The 23,962-nt window shown below is 44.3% G+C and overlaps 1 protein-coding gene across 1 annotated transcript; it reads left to right on the plus strand.

Annotated features, from left to right (window-relative positions):
- The first annotated feature begins 11,412 nt into the window (after positions 1 to 11,412).
- def6c (DEF6 guanine nucleotide exchange factor c) lies at positions 11,413 to 23,889 on the plus strand. Its single transcript, XM_048267780.1, has 12 exons — positions 11,413 to 11,634; positions 12,667 to 12,807; positions 13,207 to 13,389; positions 16,217 to 16,444; positions 18,546 to 18,692; positions 18,834 to 18,942; positions 19,216 to 19,394; positions 19,638 to 19,745; positions 19,938 to 20,104; positions 20,334 to 20,550; positions 21,473 to 21,557; positions 22,868 to 23,889. Exons 1-12 carry the CDS (start codon positions 11,473 to 11,475, stop codon positions 23,005 to 23,007), a joined length of 1,866 nt encoding a protein of 621 aa, XP_048123737.1. The 5' UTR covers positions 11,413 to 11,472; the 3' UTR covers positions 23,008 to 23,889.
- Positions 23,890 to 23,962: the final 73 nt, after the last annotated feature.

Consider the following 23,962-nt stretch of genomic DNA (forward strand, 5'->3'; position numbering starts at 1 on the left):
ACAACCTGTGTAACAACATGTACTATCAGGTACTATCATTGTACTTGCATTATGTATTTGTGGGTACCTACATATAGTTGTTACATTGTAATACTGAGTGCTTTTACAAAACTTTGCCAATTTGCCTACATTTTCATCAGAGGCAAAGAGCTGACCTGAGACCTGCTGGATGGGGTAAATCTGGTCATGATAGATTTGATATACAAACCATTCTTAGCTCCAGTCAAGGCCTCATTGTCTTCAGTGTACATGTAACAGCTGTGCTTCTACAACCTTGTTACTCTTTGATACAGTGGAATAAACCTATTAAGTGTACCTAATTACCTAATTAGGTAGGTACACTGTAACAGCGACACATTAAAATAAAGTGTTACCCAAACCTCTTGATGAGCATACATGTACATTATTTTTTGTTGAATTTCCATAGGGCCCTGGGACACATATGCCGATGAACACCATGTCTTTATAGAATGAGCATGCTCTTTGATGTTCACAGAGTGTTCAGGACTGTGTGTGCTGCTCCTGTGAAAGAAACGCCTTTATTCCTGACACTGTCGCACATTATCTCTGTTGTGTTCTCCCCCTCAGATCTTCAGTCTTTGTTACATGTAAAAGATGTCCAAAGCAAAAAGTAAATGTTTTTGAAAGGCTGTTTGTAATTTTTTCTCTGTTTTGTGCTTTGTTTTGTTTTGTCCCTCTTTTTTGTGCTTTGGTGGTGGTGGTGGTTATAATGGGGGGATGTCTGTATGTGTGTGTGCATGCGTGTGTGCGTGCGTGTGTGCGTGTGTGCGTGCGTGCGTGCATGCGTGTGTGTGTGTAAGGAACCTAATTCCCAGGCTGATGATAATCCTTTCAATCATATATGGACTCTTGATCAGCTACTAAGTGTGGGCCTATAGTGGGCCTATTGTCACATGCTTGTCACATGTCCACAGGAACAGTTAACTATAGGGACAGGAAATGTAATCAAATGTATACCGAAAGTGTGCCGATTTTTCATAGAAAAGGCATTATATCACACTATTATGACTATAGTGTAAACAACACCACCCTACAAAACAACAGCAACCACAAATGTTACAAAAAGTGATGTTGTTTGTCTGTTTGTTTGTTTGCTTATTGTTGTATTATTTAATTTTATAATTCTTTATTTAATTAATTGATTAATTACACAACAGATTGTCCTGCAAGTTTACTGCCATACTTCCAATGCCAATAATTGCCTTTCCATTGGACCAGCAATTGGTCTCCTTTGCTCAGTGGTATTGTTAAGGTCACTAAATGAAGTGAACCTACAGTATGTTACCTGGTCCCTATGCTCCAAAGGCCTTATATTCATAAGGCCCTATGTTCCTAGTGTCCTATATATCCTGGAACCTATGCTCATTCGGGTACCTATGTGCTTTATAAAGCTGGAGGACCCTGGAAACATACAATGCTTGACCTGGGGAACACAGGACCCCTGTCCATAATCCTATTACATATAAACCTGAGGAGCATAGGAGCCTGCTCTGACCTCAGTTATTGGCCTAATCTAGTTTCAGAGGGGTGTGATATCCACTATATTGCTAAATTTGATTAATTTTACCACTAAATTAAGTAAGGTTCTAAATGCATAATAGGAAACATTCTGTAATTTTGACATACAATAGTGTGAGAGCAGATTTTTGAGACACTTGATCTTTATTTTTGATCACATGAAGCTTTGCTTCTGGTTCGTCTGACTGGTCCCTGTGGCAGAGGCCCTTTACTGTACATAAGTGGAGGGTGTATTGTTGGGAAAAGGGGTGGGGAATACATTTTCTGGTAAGGTTGTTCATATCTACTGCAAGTCTCTGCATAAATTCAGCCAATATGCCTTCAACAGGCTGACTGGCAAGTTGATTATACCCCCACCACCTTGTTTATATGTGACATATGTAATATAATAGTCAATAAGTATAATGATTTACTGTTTTTGAGGTGTGATTGTAAAATCTGGGCAGTCAGTTAAATCTGATATGTGCAGGAAGTGACTGAAAGTGAAATTAAAATAAAGAACAGCATAGAAAATCAGCTATTACAATAGCTATGTATAATTGTGTGGTATAATGGATTTTCTATGTAAAAATTGGCACACTTAGAATATAATAGAGAATTTCAGAGGCCATGTTGAGAAATGCCATGTGATACAAATTTAAAAGTAAAGAACAGACCTGGGACAATGTCCCCATATCATCTCTGAATGGAATTTAGTGGAAATTAGATGATTGTACGATGAAATGTGTGAAAATCCCTAAAATCGGACTATGTTGTTTCCCAACGGTCACAATTGTGACCGTCATCATGTTCACTCATGCTATGAGAACGCTGAACAAAGTTCATATATTTCAATTGCATCCCTCCATACTAGACACCTTAAAGACGATGTGTACCAAAAATCTTTGTCCTATGTTTACATAAACATACTTTTCTAAGCTTTAGTTTGGGAGCTTTTGGGTGGACATTTTCTGGTCAGGGTGCAACCAAAATATACAACAAGCAGCTCTGGCCATGTGACAAATTACACTACACATTTGGCACTGCACATATTTAACTGAGACCCTTTCAGGTTTCTATTATTGGGAGAAATGTATTGATAATTCATCCAGTAACAGTTTTAAAGGCACAGGAGCAAGATTTTTTTGTACGGTCACAATTGTGACCGTTGGGATTAAACGGGTTAATTGAAATGCATATCTCTGAACATTGGTGCCACCTAGAGGGTATTTGAATTCATGTCCAGATTTAAAGCTGTTCAAGAAATGTGTGATGTCAAGTGATGCCATGAAAAAAATCTAGCGGGAGTTCAAGGGTGTCACCTCCAGGAAAATTTTGTGAATACTGTTGAGTAAATGCGCGATTTCTGCACACTTTCCATCAGCAAATATGGCCTACACTATGCCTAAAACACGCATGCATGATCTGTTACCTCACCTATTATCCAGACATCTGCAGGAAAACATTTACCTCACAAGGGAAATGGACATTGCCATAGGTTGCCAATAAACACTTTGCTATGTTTATATAAACAGAAATGACATTTCGTGTGGACATCATAGTGTTGAAAATATTGTAACAACTGCAAAGTTGTCTTTGAATGGTCTTTATTGGTTACGCACCAAAACACACGAACGTCATCACACAGGCAACACAAGGGAGGTCAATAAAACAAGCACGATACACAAACAGGGTAGTCACATACAATACATGGGGTAAACACATGAGGTACAACATAAAGAAAGACTATACCAGCTAACACATACATGACAAGGTAAACGCAATTACTCATACTAAAACCAACATCAACATTACACACACACACATACACTGCACAGCATTATGGGAGTTCAGTCATAAACCAGCTAGGCTCAGTTCACTACACAGCCCCCCGAGACATAGTCTATGTCCCTTTGACTCAAGTCTTACCCTATGTCAGTCCATGAGCCTGGCTGGGACGCGACGCTGGCGTTGTGGGCGCCTCGCTGTCGCGGCGGTGACTTTCGGGGACGGCTGCACAGTGACCGGTGTTAGAGCCACAGCTCCATTGTTGTCAAGGTCCACAGAAGCAGTGTCCAAGTCTCCACGACCCTCAGCTGAGGCCAGGGGTCGATACGGGGCCAGTCGATCACGGTGGAGAGCCACAACTCTCCGACGCTTAATCAGTCTCACACGATAGACCACATCAGACAGCTTCTCTAAGACATCGCGACGGCCTGACCCACTGGCTAGTGAGTTTCGGGAAATGCCTTTCTTTCTCTCCGGCAGTACACCCAAACTTTATCGCCGGGTTTGAACTCCTGGCCGCGCAGCCAGATCGTGAAGCTCGCTTTTGGCGTATTCCAGCTTCACTCATAGCCTGCCTGGCCAACTCGTGTACTCCTTTCAGTCTCTCGCGTAGCTGCTTGTAGTATTCCAGCCCTGGCTTACCTCCATCTCCGCCCGAGGCTTAACCAACACCAAGTCCACCGGCGTCGTGAGCTCTCGCCCAACATCAGAGCTGCGGTGTGCATTTCGTTGACTCTTTTGCAATCGCTGTCAGCGATATACCCAGAGCACCAGGGGCAAGTGTAAATGTAACGGGAAGCAGGTTATAACTGTTGACCCTTGAGGCACACACACACAACGTTGAAGGATTTTTTATAAAAACAGTTTTATTAAATTATCTTAAAAATGGAGCGGTTCAGATAATGGCTACACAAACAATTCCACGACACAAAAAATACATTACCAGTTGTCAGCAATTAAAAGTATAGGACCAGTGTGAAAGAGCTGGAGGGCCACAGATTAAATCAATAGCCTATGTGAAGTTCACTACCCAATTGTAGTATAAGACCAGTATGAAAGAACTGAAGGGCCACAGAACAATTCAATAGCCCATGTAAGTTTACAGCCTGTTTACAGTATAGGACCAGTATGGAAGCACTGAAACTACAAAACAAATCAATAGCCTAGTATATGTAAATACCATATTCTGGCGCCCTCTAGAGGAGGGAGATCTCAGGCTATAATGCTCTACACAATGTGGGTATGCCTGACGGTGTGACGGCATATACCACAGCACACAATTATCAATCCTCATGGCAAACGTAAAGGGCCATACAAGCCAACAGTATCACGGTGAATCATAAGAGCACTGAACACCACGGCAACACAGCAAATTTAAGCTACGGCGACACTCAGACAAAACGGGCAATAGGCCCACAGAGACATAGAGCACTTAACAGCGATAAGACAATCACCAGATTCAGGATCACATAGCAGGCCTATCTAGCACCATGGGCAGCCGGACATCATAATAAGGCTAGACAACTGGTAATATTAGCTCGTACAAGGAAAAGGCTAATAAGGGCTATAGAGGAACAGTCCATGCACCACTCACGACCCAGCGATTTACTCCTCCACGTAGTAGCTGCTAGCGCTCGAAGCTAGCTAGCCTACTCAATGGTCGCCGCGGTGAACAGTCCAGACCCGACACTCCCAGTAGTCCTCTCCTTATGGCACGCGACTTTCGGCTTTCACCCACACGCCTCTTAGAGAACACGAACAGAGCTGCGGGGGGGGAACAGTGATCAGCAATCACACTGACACGAAATTTAGGCCACTTTCGCACAAATAGTGGTAGGCTACGATATGAGTACTTCCCTTTAGTGCAATACATAGAGTGCGTTGTAGGCCTCTCTTTTCGCCGTCTTCCTCCTTCGATTCAGCTGTCTCCAGAACTGCAGGGGAAAGGGTAGAAATCAACATCCACAACAGCCGCGATGACAGCCCTCTCACTCATAGAACGATGGTCAAGTTACTTCCCTTAACGTGGATATATTGAGTGCGTTTTTCCGGTCTGAACGCCGCTCTGCTAGAACAATATATAGCCTCCCCCAGGTGCGTTGTGCGTTCGTTTTCCGAGCCCTTTACTTCTCCTTCGTGGTAGTTCTTGGCGGGTGCCTACTGCCACCAAGAATCACACAGTCAAAGGCCGCCATTGGCATTTTAAATCTCTCAACCACCAACTGCGCAGGTCTGCCATTGAGGGGCGATTGAATGCACCTGTAGAAGAGCACACAAACCACATACACACCACAATGTAATCATACACTATTAACCAGCCCCCCCCTACCATCAGTCAATGTTCCTGATAACACAAATCCCAATCCTTTTGTCGGCGGTCGGCCAATATGGCCAGCTGCACTGCTAGCATCCGATTAAACCGTTCCACTAGCCCGTCGCTTTCTGGATGCAGAGGTGTCGTTCTCGTTTTCCGGATGCCCATGCGCTGGCAAACCTCAGCAAACACCTCCTTTCCTCGAAATTCCGCCCTTGGTCGCTGTGGGAGCTCTTCCGTGCCCCGAACCCGGCAGAACATCTCCTTGACCAGTCTGTCCGCTGTCGCCTGGGCTCTGATCTGGCACTGCATATGCCTCCGCCACTTAGTGAAATAGTCCATGGCTACGAAAGCGTAGCGATTTCCCAGCTCTGTGACTGGCGGTGGGCCCATGATATCGGCGACTACCGGCTCCATGGGAGCCCGACTGCGTATTGCTGCAGCGAGCGTCGAAGCGTCGCGTGGGGCCCTTCTTCGCTGTGCAGGCGTCACAGCAGTGAACATGCAATTCAACGTCCAGCCTGCATCCCGGCCAATAGAAGTGGCTTCTCAGCCCGCGAAGAGTTTTGCAATGCCGAAATGAGCACTTTACTGCCCCATGTACCTCTTCCAGTACATCGGGCTCGTAATCCAGCAGGAACCAGCAACTGGAAAATGTCAGATTGTCTATCAGGGGCTCGCCAGTGCCTATACAACAGTCCTTGACGTGCTACTATTCCCGGCCACTGTGAATAAATCGCTTTGGTCTCTGGATCGAAAGGTGCTGATCACGTCAGTCCATGGCGGTCGCTGACCGGCTTCCACCGGATCCATGACCACACTCGGCCGAGTGTGGCGTCCTCCGATTGCGACTTCCGGATCTCCTCCCTTGACATCACGTCCACCGGCGACTGCGCGTCCATGGCCTTAGCTGCCGCTCTACAGTGCTGTGTTGTGGCGTTGGGCTGCGGTGCGCTGTCTCCGGTCTCTCGATCACTGTAGCTGGTAGTGGAAGGCGGCGAGACGACCTCGGGGTGCTGCTGGCGAGCGTTGACTCTCGCTGGCGTGAAGCTGGCGAAATGGTGGCTCTCTTTGATGGCCTTGGCTGGCGAAGCGTTGAGTCTCGCTGGCGTGCTGCTGCTGGCGAGCGTTGGCCCCCTCACTGGCGTGCTGTTGGCGAGCGTTGACAACAGCGACTCTCTCTCTCTGCCAGCGGTGATGCAGCCTGTAGCCGACGAGCGGGCTCCGGTTGAGCCGCGGCCAGGCTCCTCTCCTCCCTCCGGTGGCAGTGCTGGCACTGGTCTGCTGCACACGGACGCCTGGACAGGGCGTCCGCGTTGCCGTGAAGGCGACCCGCCCTGTGTCGAATCTCCATGTCGTAGTCCTGGAGCGCCTCCAGCCAGCGAGCCAGCTGGCCCTATGGTTCTTTGAAGTTCAGCAGCCAGGTGAGCGATGCATGGTCCGTTCTCAGCAGGAACTGTTTGCCGTAGAGGTAGGTTCGGAAATGGCGCACTGCCACCACCACAGCCAACAGTTCTCTGCGGGTCACGCAGTAGTTCTTCTCCGCTCGGTCCAGTGAGCGGCTGAAGTATGCGACCACCTGCTTTCGCCCTGCTCGCCTGCTTGAGAGAGGGCGCCCCGGCGCCTTTACGCCGCTGGCGTCGGTGTCCAGGATGAACGGCAGTTGAGGGTCAGGGAAAGCGAGCACTGGGGCCTCACACAGCGCCCTCCGCAGCCGCCGGAATGCTGCGTCGCACTCTCGCGGCCCACTCAAGAGCTGGCCTTTGTCGTCCAAACGATGCAGCGGGCTGGCGACTGTAGCAAAGTCCCGGATGAAACGCCGGTAATATGACGCCAGGCCCAGTAAGCTCCGCAGCTCAGCACCATCAGCTGAACAGGCCAACGCCTCACCGTCTCCACCTTAGCTGGGTCGGTGGCCACTCCAGGCGCCCCCCCGACATGGCCCAGGAATCCGGTTTGCCTCGAACAGGTGGCACTTTTTCGGGTGCAGTTTGAGCCCAGCACCCGTATGGCGTCGAACACCTTTTCCAGACGTCCCTATGGCACCGTGAAGTCTGTTGCATGACACAGGATGTCGTCCAGGTAAACCCACGCAGCATGTTCATGGAATGCCCGCCAGAACCGCGCTCCATCAGCCGCTCAAAGTTCGCTGGCCCGTTGCATAGGCCGAACGGAAGTACCCGGAACTGCCACAGCCCTTGCCTGATGGTAAACGCTGTCTTCGGCCGAGCTTCCGGGGCTAGCTCAATCTGCCAGTAGCCACCGCGTAAGTCCAGCGAGCTAAACCAGCAGGAGCCGGCAATGCTGTCCAGCGCGCTCGTCCAATCGCGGGGGGAGCGGGTAGGAGTCTTTCCGGGTTACCTAGTTGAGGCTTCTGTAGTCAACACAGAACCGCCCGCGAGCCGTCCTTCTTCCGACGAGTACAGCCGGGCGCAGCCCAGGGACTACTGCTTGGCTCTATCACTCCTGCCGCGGCCATTTCCTTGATCTTTTCTTCAGCTGCTTGTCGTTTGGCAGTCGCGGCCTACTGGTTAGGGCTTCGGGCTTGGAACCGAAGCGTTGGCGGTTCGATCCCTGACCAGTGGGAACGGTTGAAGTGCTCTTGAGCAAGGCACCTAACCACTCACTGCTCCCCGAGCGCTGCTGTAGCAAGGCAGCTCACTGCCCCGGGTTAGTGTGTGCTTCACTGTGCGCTCTGTGTGTTCACTAATTCACGGATGGGATAAATACAGAGACCAAATTCCTTGTATACACAAGTTTACTTGGCCTAGAAAATTTACATTTACGATATACATTTACAGATAGCGTAGCCTTCATTTAGGGATTGGAAAATGAAAATGCAATACTATACTGCTTTAAATGCCCCTATCTTCTGTTGAGATGTTCTGAATGGCACCAAATTCCATGTGTATGATTAACCTGATATCCTCTGGGGGTATGCCAAGTTTTGTGGAATTTCCTCCATGGGGGCATAAAAGAAATTAATTTATGTGTAAATTTAGTGACTGTACACCCATCGGCCTGTAGATGGTGGTGTTGAGCGAAGGTTGCTGGATGATGGAGAGGAGCTACAAGACAGGACTGTCTCACACACACTCTCTCTCTCTCATACACACCATACACACACACACACACACACACACACACACACAACACACACACACATAAACACTCACAAAAACAGTGTTACACACAAAAACAATTGCTACCAATGAAGGGTTGGCAACCCCTCAAAGGCAAAATAAAGTGTTTCAACCAATAACCGACGAGAGTTTTAATTGCACGGGAGGGAGGGGGAGGGAGTAGCGAGCTAGCTCTCTGTTTTGTGTGAACATCAACAGAAGTGACGTATCCCTGCTATCGCTGATACAACCTTTAAAGGGAACTTTGCTGTTTTTTTAGCTTAATTTACCTTAACTGAACGGCTTCGGAGTCATTGAAATGGTTATATGACTTTTTTGAATGGTGGCCGTCTCGCTTCCCCCTAGCGCCTGTGAGCGGAAAAACCCCCCTTGCAACTTTGGGCCGGCGCGCCAATGGCCGCAGAGACAGAAAGTCTGGAAGCCTCGCGATGTGATAAATTGCTTTACAGCACTATACCGTACACATGCCCACTAGGCACCAACTAGAACAAGGTAGCGATGGAGTTTCTCAGACATTTGTCATGGCAGAGCCAGTGAAAAGAAGCAGAAAGCGAGTAAACCGTTGTCGGAGGGACAGGGAAAGAGGAAACGACAGACTGACCGAGCGAGAACTGTCGTAAAATATATACTCTGAAGCTGTAGGGGGAGCTCTGCAGAGAAACCTGCGAGCAAAAAGCGAGAAAACTGTGAAGAAATTGCCAAAATTGCATAGTTTCTCATTGTTTACTGTAAAAGTTATTGTGCTGTCAATATATTGTACAACACCCAATAGCGAAATCTAAGGCAACGAAATACATAGCAGAGTACGCTATTCGGAAACACAGATATCTGTTCACACCGATGCTACAAACATGCCAATCAGAGATTTCTGGGCACGTGCCCCAGTATTAAACTGCTGTGCACCAGTAAAATCTCAAGTCCAGGACGGAGTACTCGTCACACAGATATCATACAGATATCACGTGAACAAGTGGAATCAAAGCTTTCCAATGAGCGAGTTGCTGTGATAAATAGTTCAATTTTCATTAAATGTAATCATATTTGCATTCTGTACACATCTCTGCACATCCATTAGTTTCAGTGAAATATCTCACAAACTCTTCACTCAACGCATGGGAAACCGTATATCACAATAAACAGCAGGCCTTACCGAATACCAGGATATAAAGCATGCATCTGTACTACAAGCGGTTCCCGGGTAATCCGGTTTTTAAATTGCAACACATTTCTACATGGTCTACAACTTTGATCTATAATTTATTTTTATCTTAACTATTTATGTCAGTACAAACATTTTTGTAAATTGCTTAGCCAGAGTATCCCACCACCATGGTTCTTATATTGCTAGATTACAGACAATCCCACTTACATATGAATATATATTTTTTTCGTAAATGCAAAAATATGAAGAAAGCAATCATGAGATGCAAATTATTTTTTCTTGAAAAAGGCTGACATAATATTACATAAGACAAATATTATCACATCATAGGCTACTTTCCCAGATATGGGTATCTCAGACTGTCCTGAAAAAGGAAGATATAGCATGTAAATGGTCATATAACTCAATGACCAATATAACTCTTAGATTAATAGCTGAACAACACAGGTGACCACTAGGCTACTGCATATTTTCATTTAGTGCTGAAATGTACACTATTTTGACCATTTCTGAATTGTGAAACACAACACAATGCTTTGTGGTTGTGAACTTATTACATCATCATAACTATTACACCGTTCTGGCTCGTCAGGCTAATTACACCTGTGTGTATGGTTAAAATTCTAAAATAATTTAGGCTACAGCACAAATATTTCCATCCATATATATAAAAATAATCAAGTCCTCTGAATTTATTTTCAAAGTGCACCAGATTGATGCATTTAAACGTTAAAATATTGTGCCCTTGTGCGGCTCTAGGTCTAGTGACCCTGTAGGCCTATTATATCCATAGCCTTAAGTCTTTCTTCAGTGATTAGCAAGCTACCACCAGAAACCAACAATCAAGTCCTGTGCGTGCTCTCTCTCCTGCTTGCGTGTTGTAGATTTGTTTCAGTACTTTCTGTCTGCTTTCCTTTTGCAATCTCGTTTTTGTTTAGGCTATCTTGCGCGCTTAGTACGCCTCTAGAATCACTGGTCAGTATAGAACTGATTTGTCTTTGTCGCTGGCATTTGTCCATCTTTTAGATAACTATGTTGGGTGGGACAAACACCACCGTTTTGAAAGATGAGGGTTACAAGTCCCCCCTGTCCACCCCCTAATAAACGTCCCTGCCTAAATACAGTAGGACTAGCCTAGTCTACTGTCCCTTTGCATGAATACATCTTCAAAGAATAACTGGGTAGGCTATTTGCTGTCAAAGCCACTTACGCCACTTGACTTGGCGTGATAAACTTGATATTACTTGATAGACCTTTGATTACTTGATAGTCATGTAAAATCACTGTGTAGACTACTCGTTAAAAGTTACATGCATGTTATAAAGAGGCAAATTGAGAAATAGGAGCATAGGAAGTCATAGCACGAGATCGTGCACCTAATGCGCAAGACGGCGTCATCTCGCTCCCCTCCGTTTTCCGCTTTTTCCATCGAGCTTGTGTTTATCTAGAGAGCGTAGAAAGCTGTAGCCTAAACGTCTCTCCACCCCTTTTTATTCTGTCGAAGGTAGTCTAGTCCAGTGAGCATTCTGAACGCCGTTTATTATCCTATGCGCATTATATCTCTGTTAGGAGGACTTAAAACATGCATGCGCTTCTTCTTGTCGTTTACCACAATGGATTTTAAATCTGAGCTTCTGAAGTCAATTTGGTACGCGTTCACCTCTCTAGACGCCGAGCGCTGCGGAAAAGTTTCAAAGTCTCAGCTCAAGGTGAGTCAACCTATCACAGGAAAGAATGTGGTCAGAATTTGTGCGCTCTCAGACTATTTTCCCTTTAAAAAAAAAAAAAAAAAAACTTGATGTAGGCGTCAGCATGGCAGACATTTCATCAGAATTTGTATCCGCAGCATCGCTTCCAGCTCAAGTCCATTTCAGTATCTTAGTATGCTCTGTTGTAGTGGCTGGGTCCTTGAAAAACACTTAAATAGTTGCCTAGTCTATGTTGCTTATGCTTAGCCTGCTATGCTTAGTTTTCTCGTAGACTGAGAGTTGTCACCCTTGGAAGGTTTTGTGGTAGACCAAAAAAGAACACTCATCCAGAGAGGGGAAAAACACACTGGTGCAGGAATGCTCCTGAGCATTAGCAAAATATGCACTCCACATTCACAAGTATAATGACACACACCAGAGAGCGAGAGAGAGAGCTCATCTAAATATTATGCTGTGTAAGCTATTTCTCTATCGTGTTTGGTGGAATGTAGAAGTAGGTATTGTGTTGTTAATGCTTAACTTCCACCATGAGAGATATTTGATCTCCATCAAACACACACACTCACACAGACAGACACACACCCACATGCTGTTTCCCCTACACTCCTGTCTGTGTCTTGTTGAGACATGCCAACGTTGGCCCTTTGGGCATAAGACCCACCTCCCACATGCAAGTGTCCAGGCATGCTTGTGTCAAGAAAGGAAAACATAATCTGAAGACTGAAGCCTTTAGATTTCAACATTCCTTTGGTGTCTATTTTGAACTATTTGTATATTTTTTTTTTTGTATACTGTTTGTGTTCTGTTCGTCCATCCATGTGTGTGTGTGTGTGTATGTGTGTGTGTGTGTGTGTGTGTTTTATTTGTGTGTAATTTTGTGTGGGTCTGGACATGTGTCTGTGAGTCTATGTGTGTATGTGCGTGCGCATGTATGCTTGAGTGTACTTATGCATGTGAATATTTGTGTACTAAATGTGCATTTCTGTATATATGTTTGTATGTGTGGGGTGTGTGTGTGTGTGTGTGGTACAGGTCCTCTCTCACAATCTGTACACTGTCCTGAACATCCCGCACGACCCTGCGATCCTTGAGGAGCATTTCCAGGACGATGACCACGGCCCTGTGTCCAACCATGGCTACATGCCTTACCTCAACACCTACATCCTGGCAAAGGTCACTGGCCACTCCCAGCCATCCGCCCATTAAAAACACACAGTCCAAACATAGCTAAGCTCTCGTCCATAGAAAGATAGAGAAGTCCAAAGGTTTCAACACAAGAGTTAGCATCATGGTCTGCATGTGGGTGGGCTATAGCTCATTCCTTACAATCTAATCAGTGTCAAGACAGTGTAAGAACTTTAACTGAGCTGTATTTTTGTATTTTGTAATTATAAGGGTCTATCTCCAGAAGGCATATCAACTCAAATTCAAACTCAAAAAAATGTTTTGTTGACAAAATCTGTTTATGACATACCTGTTATGACATACAACACAACCCTTTTAGCATTGTCTGTGCCCCCCCTAAAAAGCTATATAAAATGTAATGTGTTGTTGTTGTGTGTGGTGGATTAGGCCAAGGAGGGGACCTTCAACAAGGAGATGTTTGACGAGCTGTGCTGGATGATGACATCGAAGAAGAACTACAAGCCCACCGTGGAGAACGGCCTGTGCTCGGGGAAGAATTGCTTCAAGCTGTTCTGCCTGTTCAACCTGCTGTCAGAAGACCGCTACCCACTCGTCATGATCCCGCAAGAGGTGACTGTCTTGGGGGGTAAACTAATTTTTACTTTTCTCTTGGTGGTGGCTTAGGGTGGCCCTAGTGTTAATTTTGTCACCTATTTTTAATTTAGTCTTAGTCTTAGTCTTGTGACGAAATGTCCTTTTTAGTCTTTGTCATATTTAGTCATTCAAATATCATTTTTGTTAGTCAAGTTTTAGTTGACTAAAAGTCTCGTCATTTTAGTCTAGTTTTAGTCAAAAGAAAACTAAAAGTATCTTAGTCTTAGTCAGTTTTAGTCAACACATTTTAGTCTTTTTTTAATAACAAATTATTTCTGATTACCATTTGAGTCAAATAGTGTTTCACACATCTCAATTTTCCAACAATATTGTGTGTCCACAGGGCTACTCGTCTGTTATAATTACTCATTCTGATTTTTTGTCAGTCAGTATGTTTACATGCACAGGTAAGTCGAGCTACAGTTATAGCTCGGCTGGGATTTGACCATAGACAGTAAAGATTTGACTGGACCACTGTCATATTAAGTAGACCAGTGTTTCTCAAAGTGTGGTCCGGGGATCACTGGTGGTCCATAAAGGTATCCCAAGTAGTCCATGAGCAGGCGTGGTAAAATATAATATAGATGAGTTGTTTGCAATATTGAACCAACTTGTATGTAAAAACAGTTCTGCAACTAAGACATGCCAGTTTAAATCATACAGTATGAATCCACACAATAAGCAAAGTACAAAGACAAAAAGCAAGGTGGTTCAGTAATCCTATTGTGTAGACTAATTATAGGCTACTGTTGAAGTAGGTCTAATCTTTTTTTTTTTTTTTAGATAGGGTTAGTTAAGTGGTCCTGAAACTGAAAAGGTTTGAGAAACACTGTCATAGGCCAAAGTATTAATGTTTTACTCCGCCTAAGCTAGATGGCGATATCTTAAACACAACACATTCCCCAAACAGACTCTCCGTCTTAGCCATAGCTAACTTGCTAGTGAACTTTCCATATTAGCTTACTTGCTAGCAAACTTTGCATCATCAGTCTAACTAGTTAAATTCTGGGGGATGTTAATTTGTATGAGAGAAGCTTCAACTTCTGGGTATGTAGCATTGTGGCATAAAGCTTAGGTAGTTAGCTTGCTAACTCTGGCAGAAATCTCCAGTGTTCTTGTTCCATGTAGTTTCGTGTTGCAGCCACAGGGTTGCAGCAACAGCACGTAGACTAGCCTACAGGAAAGCTGTGTATGAACTCATTCGGAATATTTTGAAAACGTAACAGCTAGATATTCTGTCTTCTCATTTTGTAGACCTAAAATGAAGAGAGATTTTATCTTAGTTTTATTTCATGCAAAACATTTTAGTCTAGTCTTTTTTTAGTCAACAATAATGCATCTTAAGATAGTCTTAGTCAGTGTTTCAGGACATTACTGCCGTCTCGTCATCGTCTCGTCTTAGTCATGAAAAAAAAGGTTGTTGACGAACATATTTCCTCTCGTCTCGTCTGACGAAATTAACACTAGGTGGCCCACACCTTTTTGTGGGTTCTGACCACAGGAAGTGGCCATTTTAAAACCCGCAAGAACACTTCTCGCCATAGGAATCATAATCGTACAGTGTTGAGGTTGTTGTCATACAATGAACACAAACAAAACCTAAGTTCAATTATTCTAGTGGCGTTGGCATCTTCATTTATCAGGTAATTACAGTTTCCATTTAGTCAAGTATCTCGACCTTGGGGTAATCCTAACATTATCTAGAAATGATCTGGTTTATCGGTCTAGTGTGGGTGTTGCCTCCAGAAGTAAATGTCTTATTTTGTTGTGCTTGATATTGACTTCACAATCAAAGTGCAAAGTTTACATCAAGGTGTATCAAAAGAGAAGCTAGAAACTAGAGTGCAGGTGTGTTAAGATAGTAAATGTGGTCTGTTTTCACTCCAATACATTTATTCTGCACTTGGTGCCAACTCGCAGGAGGTTTTTCAATGGGTAAAGACAGCTACACAGCTACCTTGATCCGACTTGATTTGAAGAAGTATAGAACACCAAACACTGAACTCAGCCCCAACCCCAATATGTCTTTTTTCCCTGAAGTGAACACACATTCGTGTGGAGTGTGAGGCCCAAAGAGGAAGTTGGGGGGGGGATACAGAGCGCAATCATTCACTGGAAAGGATGATAGAGAAAACATGGAGAGAGATAGAGATGCAAAGGTGGAGAATAAAAATAAAAGAAAGGAAGGAATACATGTGTAAAGGAGAATGTGCAATGTGTGTTGAAAGACTGAAAAGGAGTGGAAGACGGTGACAGGAAATAAACTGGAAGTCCTGCGACAGAAACAGATCTGAAGGGTGTGGGCGGGTTGAGGTCACATGGTAGAAAATGATGATTACTTAATTTTGGTTTCCTGTACATTATAAGACAGACAGACAGACACACACACACATTCCAGTGATGTTATCTGTAGCAGAAAATATGTGCAAATATGGTGCAAGCTTCTACTTGTAACCACAATGACTGACTGACTAACTCCTTTCCTTTACAACTGATAATTTGTGTGTTATTTTTTTTTACTTTTTGAAAAGCAGTGTTATTATGAATGAGGGCACGCATTTTGTCTTCACATATGTCAGACACAGAACATGGCTATTTTATTCACCAAACACAATAAACTTTTTAAGTTATGTAAGTTATTTGTATACGGTATAAAGTATGTACTAAAGTAAACTGGTAAAATGTGAAATGTATTTTTAATTTAATTTTTATTTAATTGTCTATTTAATTGTCTCTGTGCCCATATTAGTCTTCACAGTGGCAATAATGTTGAGTCTAATTCAATGTCTACTGAATTGGACAGGTGGAGTATCTGCTGAAGAAAATCTCTACAGCAATGAACGTGGAATGGGATGGTGACCTCTTGGAGGACCTGCTGTCCCAGGAGGCCTCAGTACAGGATGGCATTTCGGTGTGGGACTTCCTGGAGTTCGTGGACACGGGGCGTTTCATGAGGATAAACTGCAGGGAGGCCTTTAGTCTGGCTCTGGACGAGGTCTTCATGGAGATGTACCACAATGTCCTCAAGAAGGTAGGCCCCCCACCCCAAGGTGGGACCATAACTAGCATAATTAACTTTAACCACTGACCTCACTGAACAGTGTCCTCAAAAAGGCGGACACTCCAACAACCCAGGAACAGCGCAAAAAAGTAGTTGCTGCGTTGTGTGTATGTGAGCTTGCTGTCCTGCGCCTGCACTTTGTGGTTTTGCTACAGCGGCAGATCACTTGCTCCTCCTGTTCAAAAGCATAGTCCAGCCCATACTCCTCTACTGCCTTCCCTGCTTTTTCAACATGCTAACTGCTGCCAACAGAAACAGACTCACACGCATCACCCATACGGCAGCCAAGGCAATAGGTCTCCCCACCCCTAATTTATCAGACCTCAACAGCACACTCACCAAGAACAGAGCACGGACCATCGCTCATGACCTCACCCACCCCCTCAATCCCTTCTTCATTCTGCTTCCATCAAAACGCAGATATAGGGCTATGGGGTGGAAGCGAGTACGCTTCGGGAAAAGCTTTGTGCCCTCTGCAATAGCAGCACTTAACAACAGATCACAGCGGTGATGGATCACTGTGCCGCCCTCACTACTCTGTAATGTCAACTGGGGATGGTTTTCCTGTTTGTATCTGTGTAATGTGATGTATATGTGCTGGGTGATATATGTGGGTGGGGTATGTGGTGGCAGGGTGGTGGATGGTGGGTGAAAAACCGTGACTGTGTGTATCTATGTATTTCACGTCTGTGAGGCTTGTATGGTATGTGAAAACAAATTTCCTATGTAAGGACAAATAAACTAACTAACTAACTAGATTGGTAACATGTGGCGCAAGATGTAGTGGGTTTTAGAGTGTGTCAGTGTCATGCTACAGTATTTACTTAACTAAGCAATACAGTACAGCCACTTCCTCTACAGTGTATTCCCACAGACTGTGTTACCCTGAGCCTTAGTCAAGCCAGTGATGTCACAGAACTGGGCATACCACAATGTCCGCAGTCCAAGATGACCAAGGTTTCAATTCTTCACACAGTCTTCATGATCTGATGTTCTCACATGATAATGACTATCATGTACTCATCTGTACCCAGATGTAATGGACATTGCTGTGCATTTCTCCTTATATGGTTGTTATGAATGAGTTTCATACATGATCTTCTTTTGATCTGGGGGCAGCTGTAGCCTACTGGTTAGCACTTCGGACTTGTAACCGGAGGGTTGCCGGTTTGAACCCCGACCAGTAGGAACGGCTGAAGTGCCCTTGAGCAAGGCACCTAACCCCTCACTGCTCCCCGAGCGCCGCTGTTAATGCAGGCAGCTCACTGCGCCGGGATTAGTGTGTGATTCACCTCACTGTGTGTACACTGTGTGCTGAGTGTGTTTCACTAATTCACGGATTGAGATAAATGCAGAGACCAAATTTCCCTCACGGGATCAAAAGAGTATACAGTATATACTTATACTATGATCTTCTTTTGAAACACATTCATGCAAATGCAAGTCTGCTGTTGTCAGGTTAAAGGTGGATTTTAATTGACGGGGTAAATGGGTGTAGCCAGGATTACTTGGGAGGAGAGAGAGAGGCTATCATCAAATATCCAACCCATGAATCACCAAAACCAACAAGATGTCCGTGGATTAATGGTTAACCGTTGTAATGTAATAGTAATGTTGTAATCGTAAGAGTGGTTGCCATAGCTATGTTTAGACACAGATAAAAAGCCATCACGGTGTCCTCCCTTGTTTTATCCCATGGCAGATAAAACAGAGACTTTAGTGTATAGAGTAGTAAATGCATGATGCATGATTTAGCCACAACAGCGTTGTTAGGACTAGTAGCCTGGAGCAATATTATGGGAACACCTTCCAGTGAATACTTGCTGGCAAAGTGCAGAAGTGCATAGTTTCAATGTTGTCCTGGGTTCTACATAGGTTCAAAGGTCAAACGGGGAGCAAACTTTACACAATGTGACATTTTATGCTGACGCTCTGCTAAAAGGTTTTTCTGAACTCAAAAAAAGCTAAAAAAAAAATCTGCAAGAGAGGTCTGTGGTAGGAAATTTGACATCATAACTACCGCTTCTCCATTTTGTTTGTTGTGATTGTTGTTGTTGTTTACCCCTCTCAGGGTTACATGCTGAAGAAGGGGCATGTGCGTAAGAACTGGCAGGAGCGCTGGTTCGTGCTGAAGCCTGGCCTGATGTTGTACTACGTGGGGGAGAACCTGCGGGAGAAGAAGGGGGAGATCACACTAGACCAGAACTGTGTGGTGGAGGTGCTGCCCTCTCGCCTTCAGGCCTAGCGCGTTACATTCATCTGATGTTTTTATGTTCCTCAGATCCTCATACCGATTCTCATTCTCCATCCTTCCATCCATCCATCCATCTGTCTGTCCATCCATCTGTCTCTGTCTCAGACCCTTCCTGATAGAGAGGGGAAACGCTGCTTGTTTTGTATCAAAACTCCAGGAAGAACATTTGAGATGAGTGCCTCAGACCAGAAACAGAGGGTAGAGTGGATCCAAGGTGTGTGTGTTTGTGTGTCTGTGTCTGTGTTTGTGTGTGTCTATGTGTGTGTGTGTGTGTGTGTGTCTGTCTATGTCTTAGGGGGAAAAAACCATCCTAGTTAGTTAGTTATCCTACTTTTCTTACCTTCTTTACATGACAGCCATTACACACGTAACACCTCTGTAACACCTATGATTCTGTCCACCATCTTGGCTCTGCTATGTTCTCCTGCATCTTGGCTCCACTCTCTATCTCTCGGCTCTAACTCTCGGCTCTGCCCCTGTACCACAGCGACCCAGACTGCTCTGCGGCTTACGCAGGAGGGCAAGGTCTCGCTGCACGGGGAGCTGAAGCTGCGCCGGCGGGACCAGAGGGAGAGCAGCAGCAGCAGGCACAGCAGCCAGACGGAGGAGCCCATCAACCAGGAGCAGAGCCAGGACCTCCAGAACGAGATCGACAGCATCATCCAGGTAGGAGATACCGCTATACGGGAGAGGAAGCCAGCTACGGAAGTGAGCAGGCCCAACTCTGTGAACGAGCGCATCATCCAAGTAGGACAATATTTTGTGAGAGGATGAACTGTGGACACAGTATACATGTGCGTGTGTGTGTATGTGTGTGTGTGTGTGTGTTTGTGTTTGTGTGTGTGTGTGTGTGTGTGTGTGTGTGTGTGTGTGTGTGTGTGTGTGTGTGTGTGTGTGTGTGTGTCTCAGCACCAGAAGGAGCTGGACAAACAGCGGAGAGAGAAGGAGCAGAAGGAGAAAGAGCAACAGCTGGAGCTTCAAAGAGAGCTGGAGCGAGAGCTGGAAGAGGTTAAGAAGGTGAGGTGTGTGTGTGTGTGTGTGTGTGTGTGTGTGTGTGTGTGTGTGTGTGTGTGTGTGTGTGTGTGTGTGTGTAAGTGTATGTGTCAGTGTGTGTCTGTGTGTGTGTATGTGTGTGTGTGTGTGTCTGTCTGTCTGACAAAGTTTAAAAGTGTGAGCAAATGGATCATTTTCTCTCTGTGGCTGTCACAGGAAAAACAATGTCTGGTGGCCCAAATGGGCCAAATGGAGCAGGATGCAAAGCAGCAGCAGGAGAGGATTGAGGAGCTGCTTCTGACTCAGAAGATGCTTGAGAAAGCTCTCAATGACCAAGTGGAGGCTTGCCTAGAGGAGGAGACCAAACGCAAAGAGCTGGAAAGGTCTGAGAGCTACCACACACACACACACACACACACACACACACACACACACACACACACACACACACACACACACTTCCTTTAGTATGGAAGCATTCTTGATATTTTTTATTAATTGGAATAAAGACATTATTATCCATTACTATAATGCAGTTATTACATTATACTTTAACTGACTTATAATGTAAGTAAATAATACAGAATTACAGTGATTTTCTCCCCACTTCAGGCAGCTAAGTGAGGAACAGCAGAAAGCTGAGCAGTTACGGAGAGGTCAGGAGAGCACAGAGAGAAGCACGCCCAAAGAAAAGGAGGCCGAGGAGGTCAAGAATGATCACGAGGAGCAGGAGCCTGCAGAGAAGGAGGAGGAGAAGAATGCCTCACTGACCTCTTCCACTATCTCCAGCCTGACTCCACCTAAGAGCTGGTCTCCACCCCCCCTAGAGGTGATGACAGTTGCTGAGAGTGTACTGTTTAGGGAAATAGCCTTTAGATAGGACTTGTAATAGACAACAGACTTGTGTGTATGTTTGTGTCATACATTGTCCCTTTTCCCAGTCACTTTGGTGCATTTCTCGAATCATTAACGGTTGCAAGCAGTAAGTGCATTTCTCAAAAAAGTTTGTGCAAATTGCACCCTAAAGTGGATTACTTGCAAAAACCATGTAACCTTATTCAGAATGCTTAGTTTATGTTCAACACTTTTGCATGTAATGACTCTCTGAACGAATACCTAAATGTCTTGGTGAAAAGGCCTATTCAACAGAGAACCTGTATAATGCATTTTGGACCAACGTGACATAAGCCATTGATAATGTAAATAACAGCAGGCAATTGCACAGCAGCATTCACTATTTGTTCGAGGTAACAGAAAATTGGTTTTATGATTTGCACAAGTGACTAAATGATGTGGAGGTTAAAATAATAGTTTTGAGAATTTCAATTCTGATCTGATCTGCTGTAACACCATAATTTCCCTTTGGGCATCAATAAAGTAAACAGTTCTGTTATGGGGCAAACAGGGTATCGCACCCAACGACTCCAGGCCTGGTGGGTGCGTTAGTTCCAATAGAGTATCAGTCCTTCAGTCTAGAAAGAACTCGCACACCAATGTTGCCGATGCAATTTATTAGTCCGGTCAGTGGAAAGTGCAAAGTGCTCCCAAGTGCAAAACATTTTCGGTCCCACTCAGACTGAGGATGGTCTGAGTGGAACCGAAAACGTTTTGCACTTTGGGAGCACTTTGCACTTTTCATCAATAAAAATAATCAATAATCTGTCTGTTTGTCTCTATCTCTGTATGCTGTTCTGTCACTCATTCTCTAATTCCAAATCTCCATCCGTTTCTATGCTCCTTTGCTTGGACAGAAACCCAAATCACCGGATGCTCAGCGAAACCAGAAGCAGTGGAATGTCCACTTGACTCGTCTCATGACACCTATCACACCCGGAGGTAAACAAACACACACACACACACACACACACACACACACACACACACACACACACACACACACACGGCCGTAGCCAGGATTTTTCAAATACCGAGGTCAGAGGTGTCACTAGAAATGTTGGCCGGCCTGAAATGCTAGGGGATTCTTCGAGCCCCTAGCATTAAAAAATAACCCTTTAAATTATGACTTCTGGTGAATTGTGTGTAAACTAATTGATACTGTAGATTGACAAATATATTTAATAATTTACAAAACTCAAGAGCCTTTTTCCAAATTGGCTTTGGATATTTATACTGGACCTTTCTCAATCTGAATGCTCTGCTTCTCCTCATCAACTTAGCAAATGTTGCATTCATAATTTGCATGGTCATAGGCTGCAGAGCTTGTAGGCTACCTTTACTTCTGACACAGTGACTGTCTTGACTATTACTCAACTGGGGGGGGCCCTTCACCTATCATTTCCCTCTCTTCTCCTCCTCTTTCTCCTCAACTGCCTGATTTCTATCTCCTGTCTCCTGTATATGATTTCTTAACACAATAAGTCTCTAAATTGCTGACCAATAATTGATATAATTTGACAATAGGTCATGTTTGGGCCATGAGATAATATCCACCACAACATTAATTATCTATCCTATATTGCATTAATATAGCTTCATTTTCAGTGCAGGTTAGCTTACTGCATCTCCACTGAATTTCAACATAACATTTTCATTACAGGTTAGCATCTCATTGGAGCCCTATATTGCATCTTTATCTTATTCAGCCATTACCTTTCTCACCTTCCCTCCTTCTCTTTGTCTGCTCCATCTTCTGCTGGCTTTCCAAACATTAACCTTGTTGCAGCCTTTTTGGTCAGGTGAATTAAGAAAGAACAATTCAGAAATGAACAAATTGTCAAGTTTATTTATTTTGGTCAATGGATTTGTGGGTATTGAAGCTTATGTGAGCTGTATTGCATTCGTTTATTAGTTTAGGACACACTCCGCGAAAGCGGAGTCGCCTCTACTTTCGTTGTCAGAGGTATCTGCAACGACGTGTCATGTGACGGTGCGTTGATTCAGGGATAATTTGCCTCGTCGGCTGTTGAAATGAAACTTGTAAAAAAAAAAAATACTAGAACATGACCTCAGCGTCCTCTATGGTAGCTACGGCCATGCACACGCACACACATTTTGAATCAATCTCCTCAGTATTGCTTTCCTTGTGGACTTAGGCACAGCGCCATGCACTCATCAATACCTCATAAGGCCAGTGCTAAGTGTTCTGAGAGATGAATTCTTCCTGTTCATGTTGTTTTCACCCACAGATCGGTCAGAGCACCGGCGTCCTTCCCCAATCCTCAGCTGCCCCATACAGGGTGAGGCTCTCACCAGCAATGAGTTCATCACCAAGTTCCAAGCAACACTCAAAAAAGAGAAAATAGTGGAGGACGAGGATGACTACTAGACACCGGCTGTGAACTACTAAGATCCCAGAGTTTCAGCCAATGGACCAGATCAAAGAGAGTGACCATTATAGATGAAGCCATGCAACCACTAGCCACAATCAGTTGCTCGAGATAGCATTATGTTCCCGTTACCATGCTATAAGAGGAAGCCAGGCTCGAACTTTCAGAGAGATTGGTGAAGAGTTTCAGGGATCAAGATTGCAGATACACCTTTCCAACCTTGTTCTGTTTTTTGACTGAAACACATTGTGAAAGTGCCACTGATTGCCTCATCCTGATCTGCTATCTGCTTAGAAAACAGTTTCATTCGATTGCTGAATTGCTAGACTGGATATAGGCCTGAAAAGTAGCTCTTTAAAGACATAAATGTTTATGGTCAGTGTCCAGATTCAGCAACAGTATCAACACTAATTGTTGTTGCATGTCATTAAGGGACAGATTGGCCTTGCGTCAGTCAACTGTTTTACATTTTTTGTATTGTTGTAAATCTCTTTACTTTTATCTGAGTGCATTTGCATATAATGTCCATACTCAATTGAGTATTAGAATAGTAAAATTGTGTGTGGTAAAATATGAGGAAATACGTTGTGGTACATGTATGAGGAAATAGCATTTGTAGCCTAGGACTGCTGAATAAAATTAAATTAATAAAGTAACTTGTAACACTTTGGATAGATCTCTAACCTTAATCATAAATTAGTTAACAGATTGTCAACAGGTAATTTGATGATTATCTGAGCATCCGTAAATAGTCTGTGGGTGGACTATTTGAGTAAAGTATGACCAAATAATTTATTAAGAAAGTATTTATTGTATTACGATGTTGTATACCACCACACAACACAGAATGGCTGGCTCTCTAATAAAGCAAATATTCCACACGTCTAGGGCGATTATTGGAACTGCAGCGCCAGTCTTTAAAGACCTCACTAGATGGCGCTGTTTGATTTGTGG

The sequence above is a fragment of the Alosa alosa genome, chromosome 17, assembly GCF_017589495.1.
Source record: "Alosa alosa isolate M-15738 ecotype Scorff River chromosome 17, AALO_Geno_1.1, whole genome shotgun sequence".
Taxonomy (NCBI): Eukaryota; Metazoa; Chordata; class Actinopteri; order Clupeiformes; family Clupeidae; genus Alosa; species Alosa alosa.

Coding starts and splice junctions, on each gene's coding strand:
- def6c (XM_048267780.1), top strand. CDS start 11,473: ATGCGCATTATATCTCTGTTAGGAGGACTTAAAACATGCATGCGCTTC. Junction 13,390..16,216: donor TCGTCATGATCCCGCAAGAG/GTGACTGTCTTG, acceptor TGAATTGGACAG/GTGGAGTATCTGCTGAAGAA. Junction 16,445..18,545: donor ACCACAATGTCCTCAAGAAG/GTAGGCCCCCCA, acceptor TACCCCTCTCAG/GGTTACATGCTGAAGAAGGG.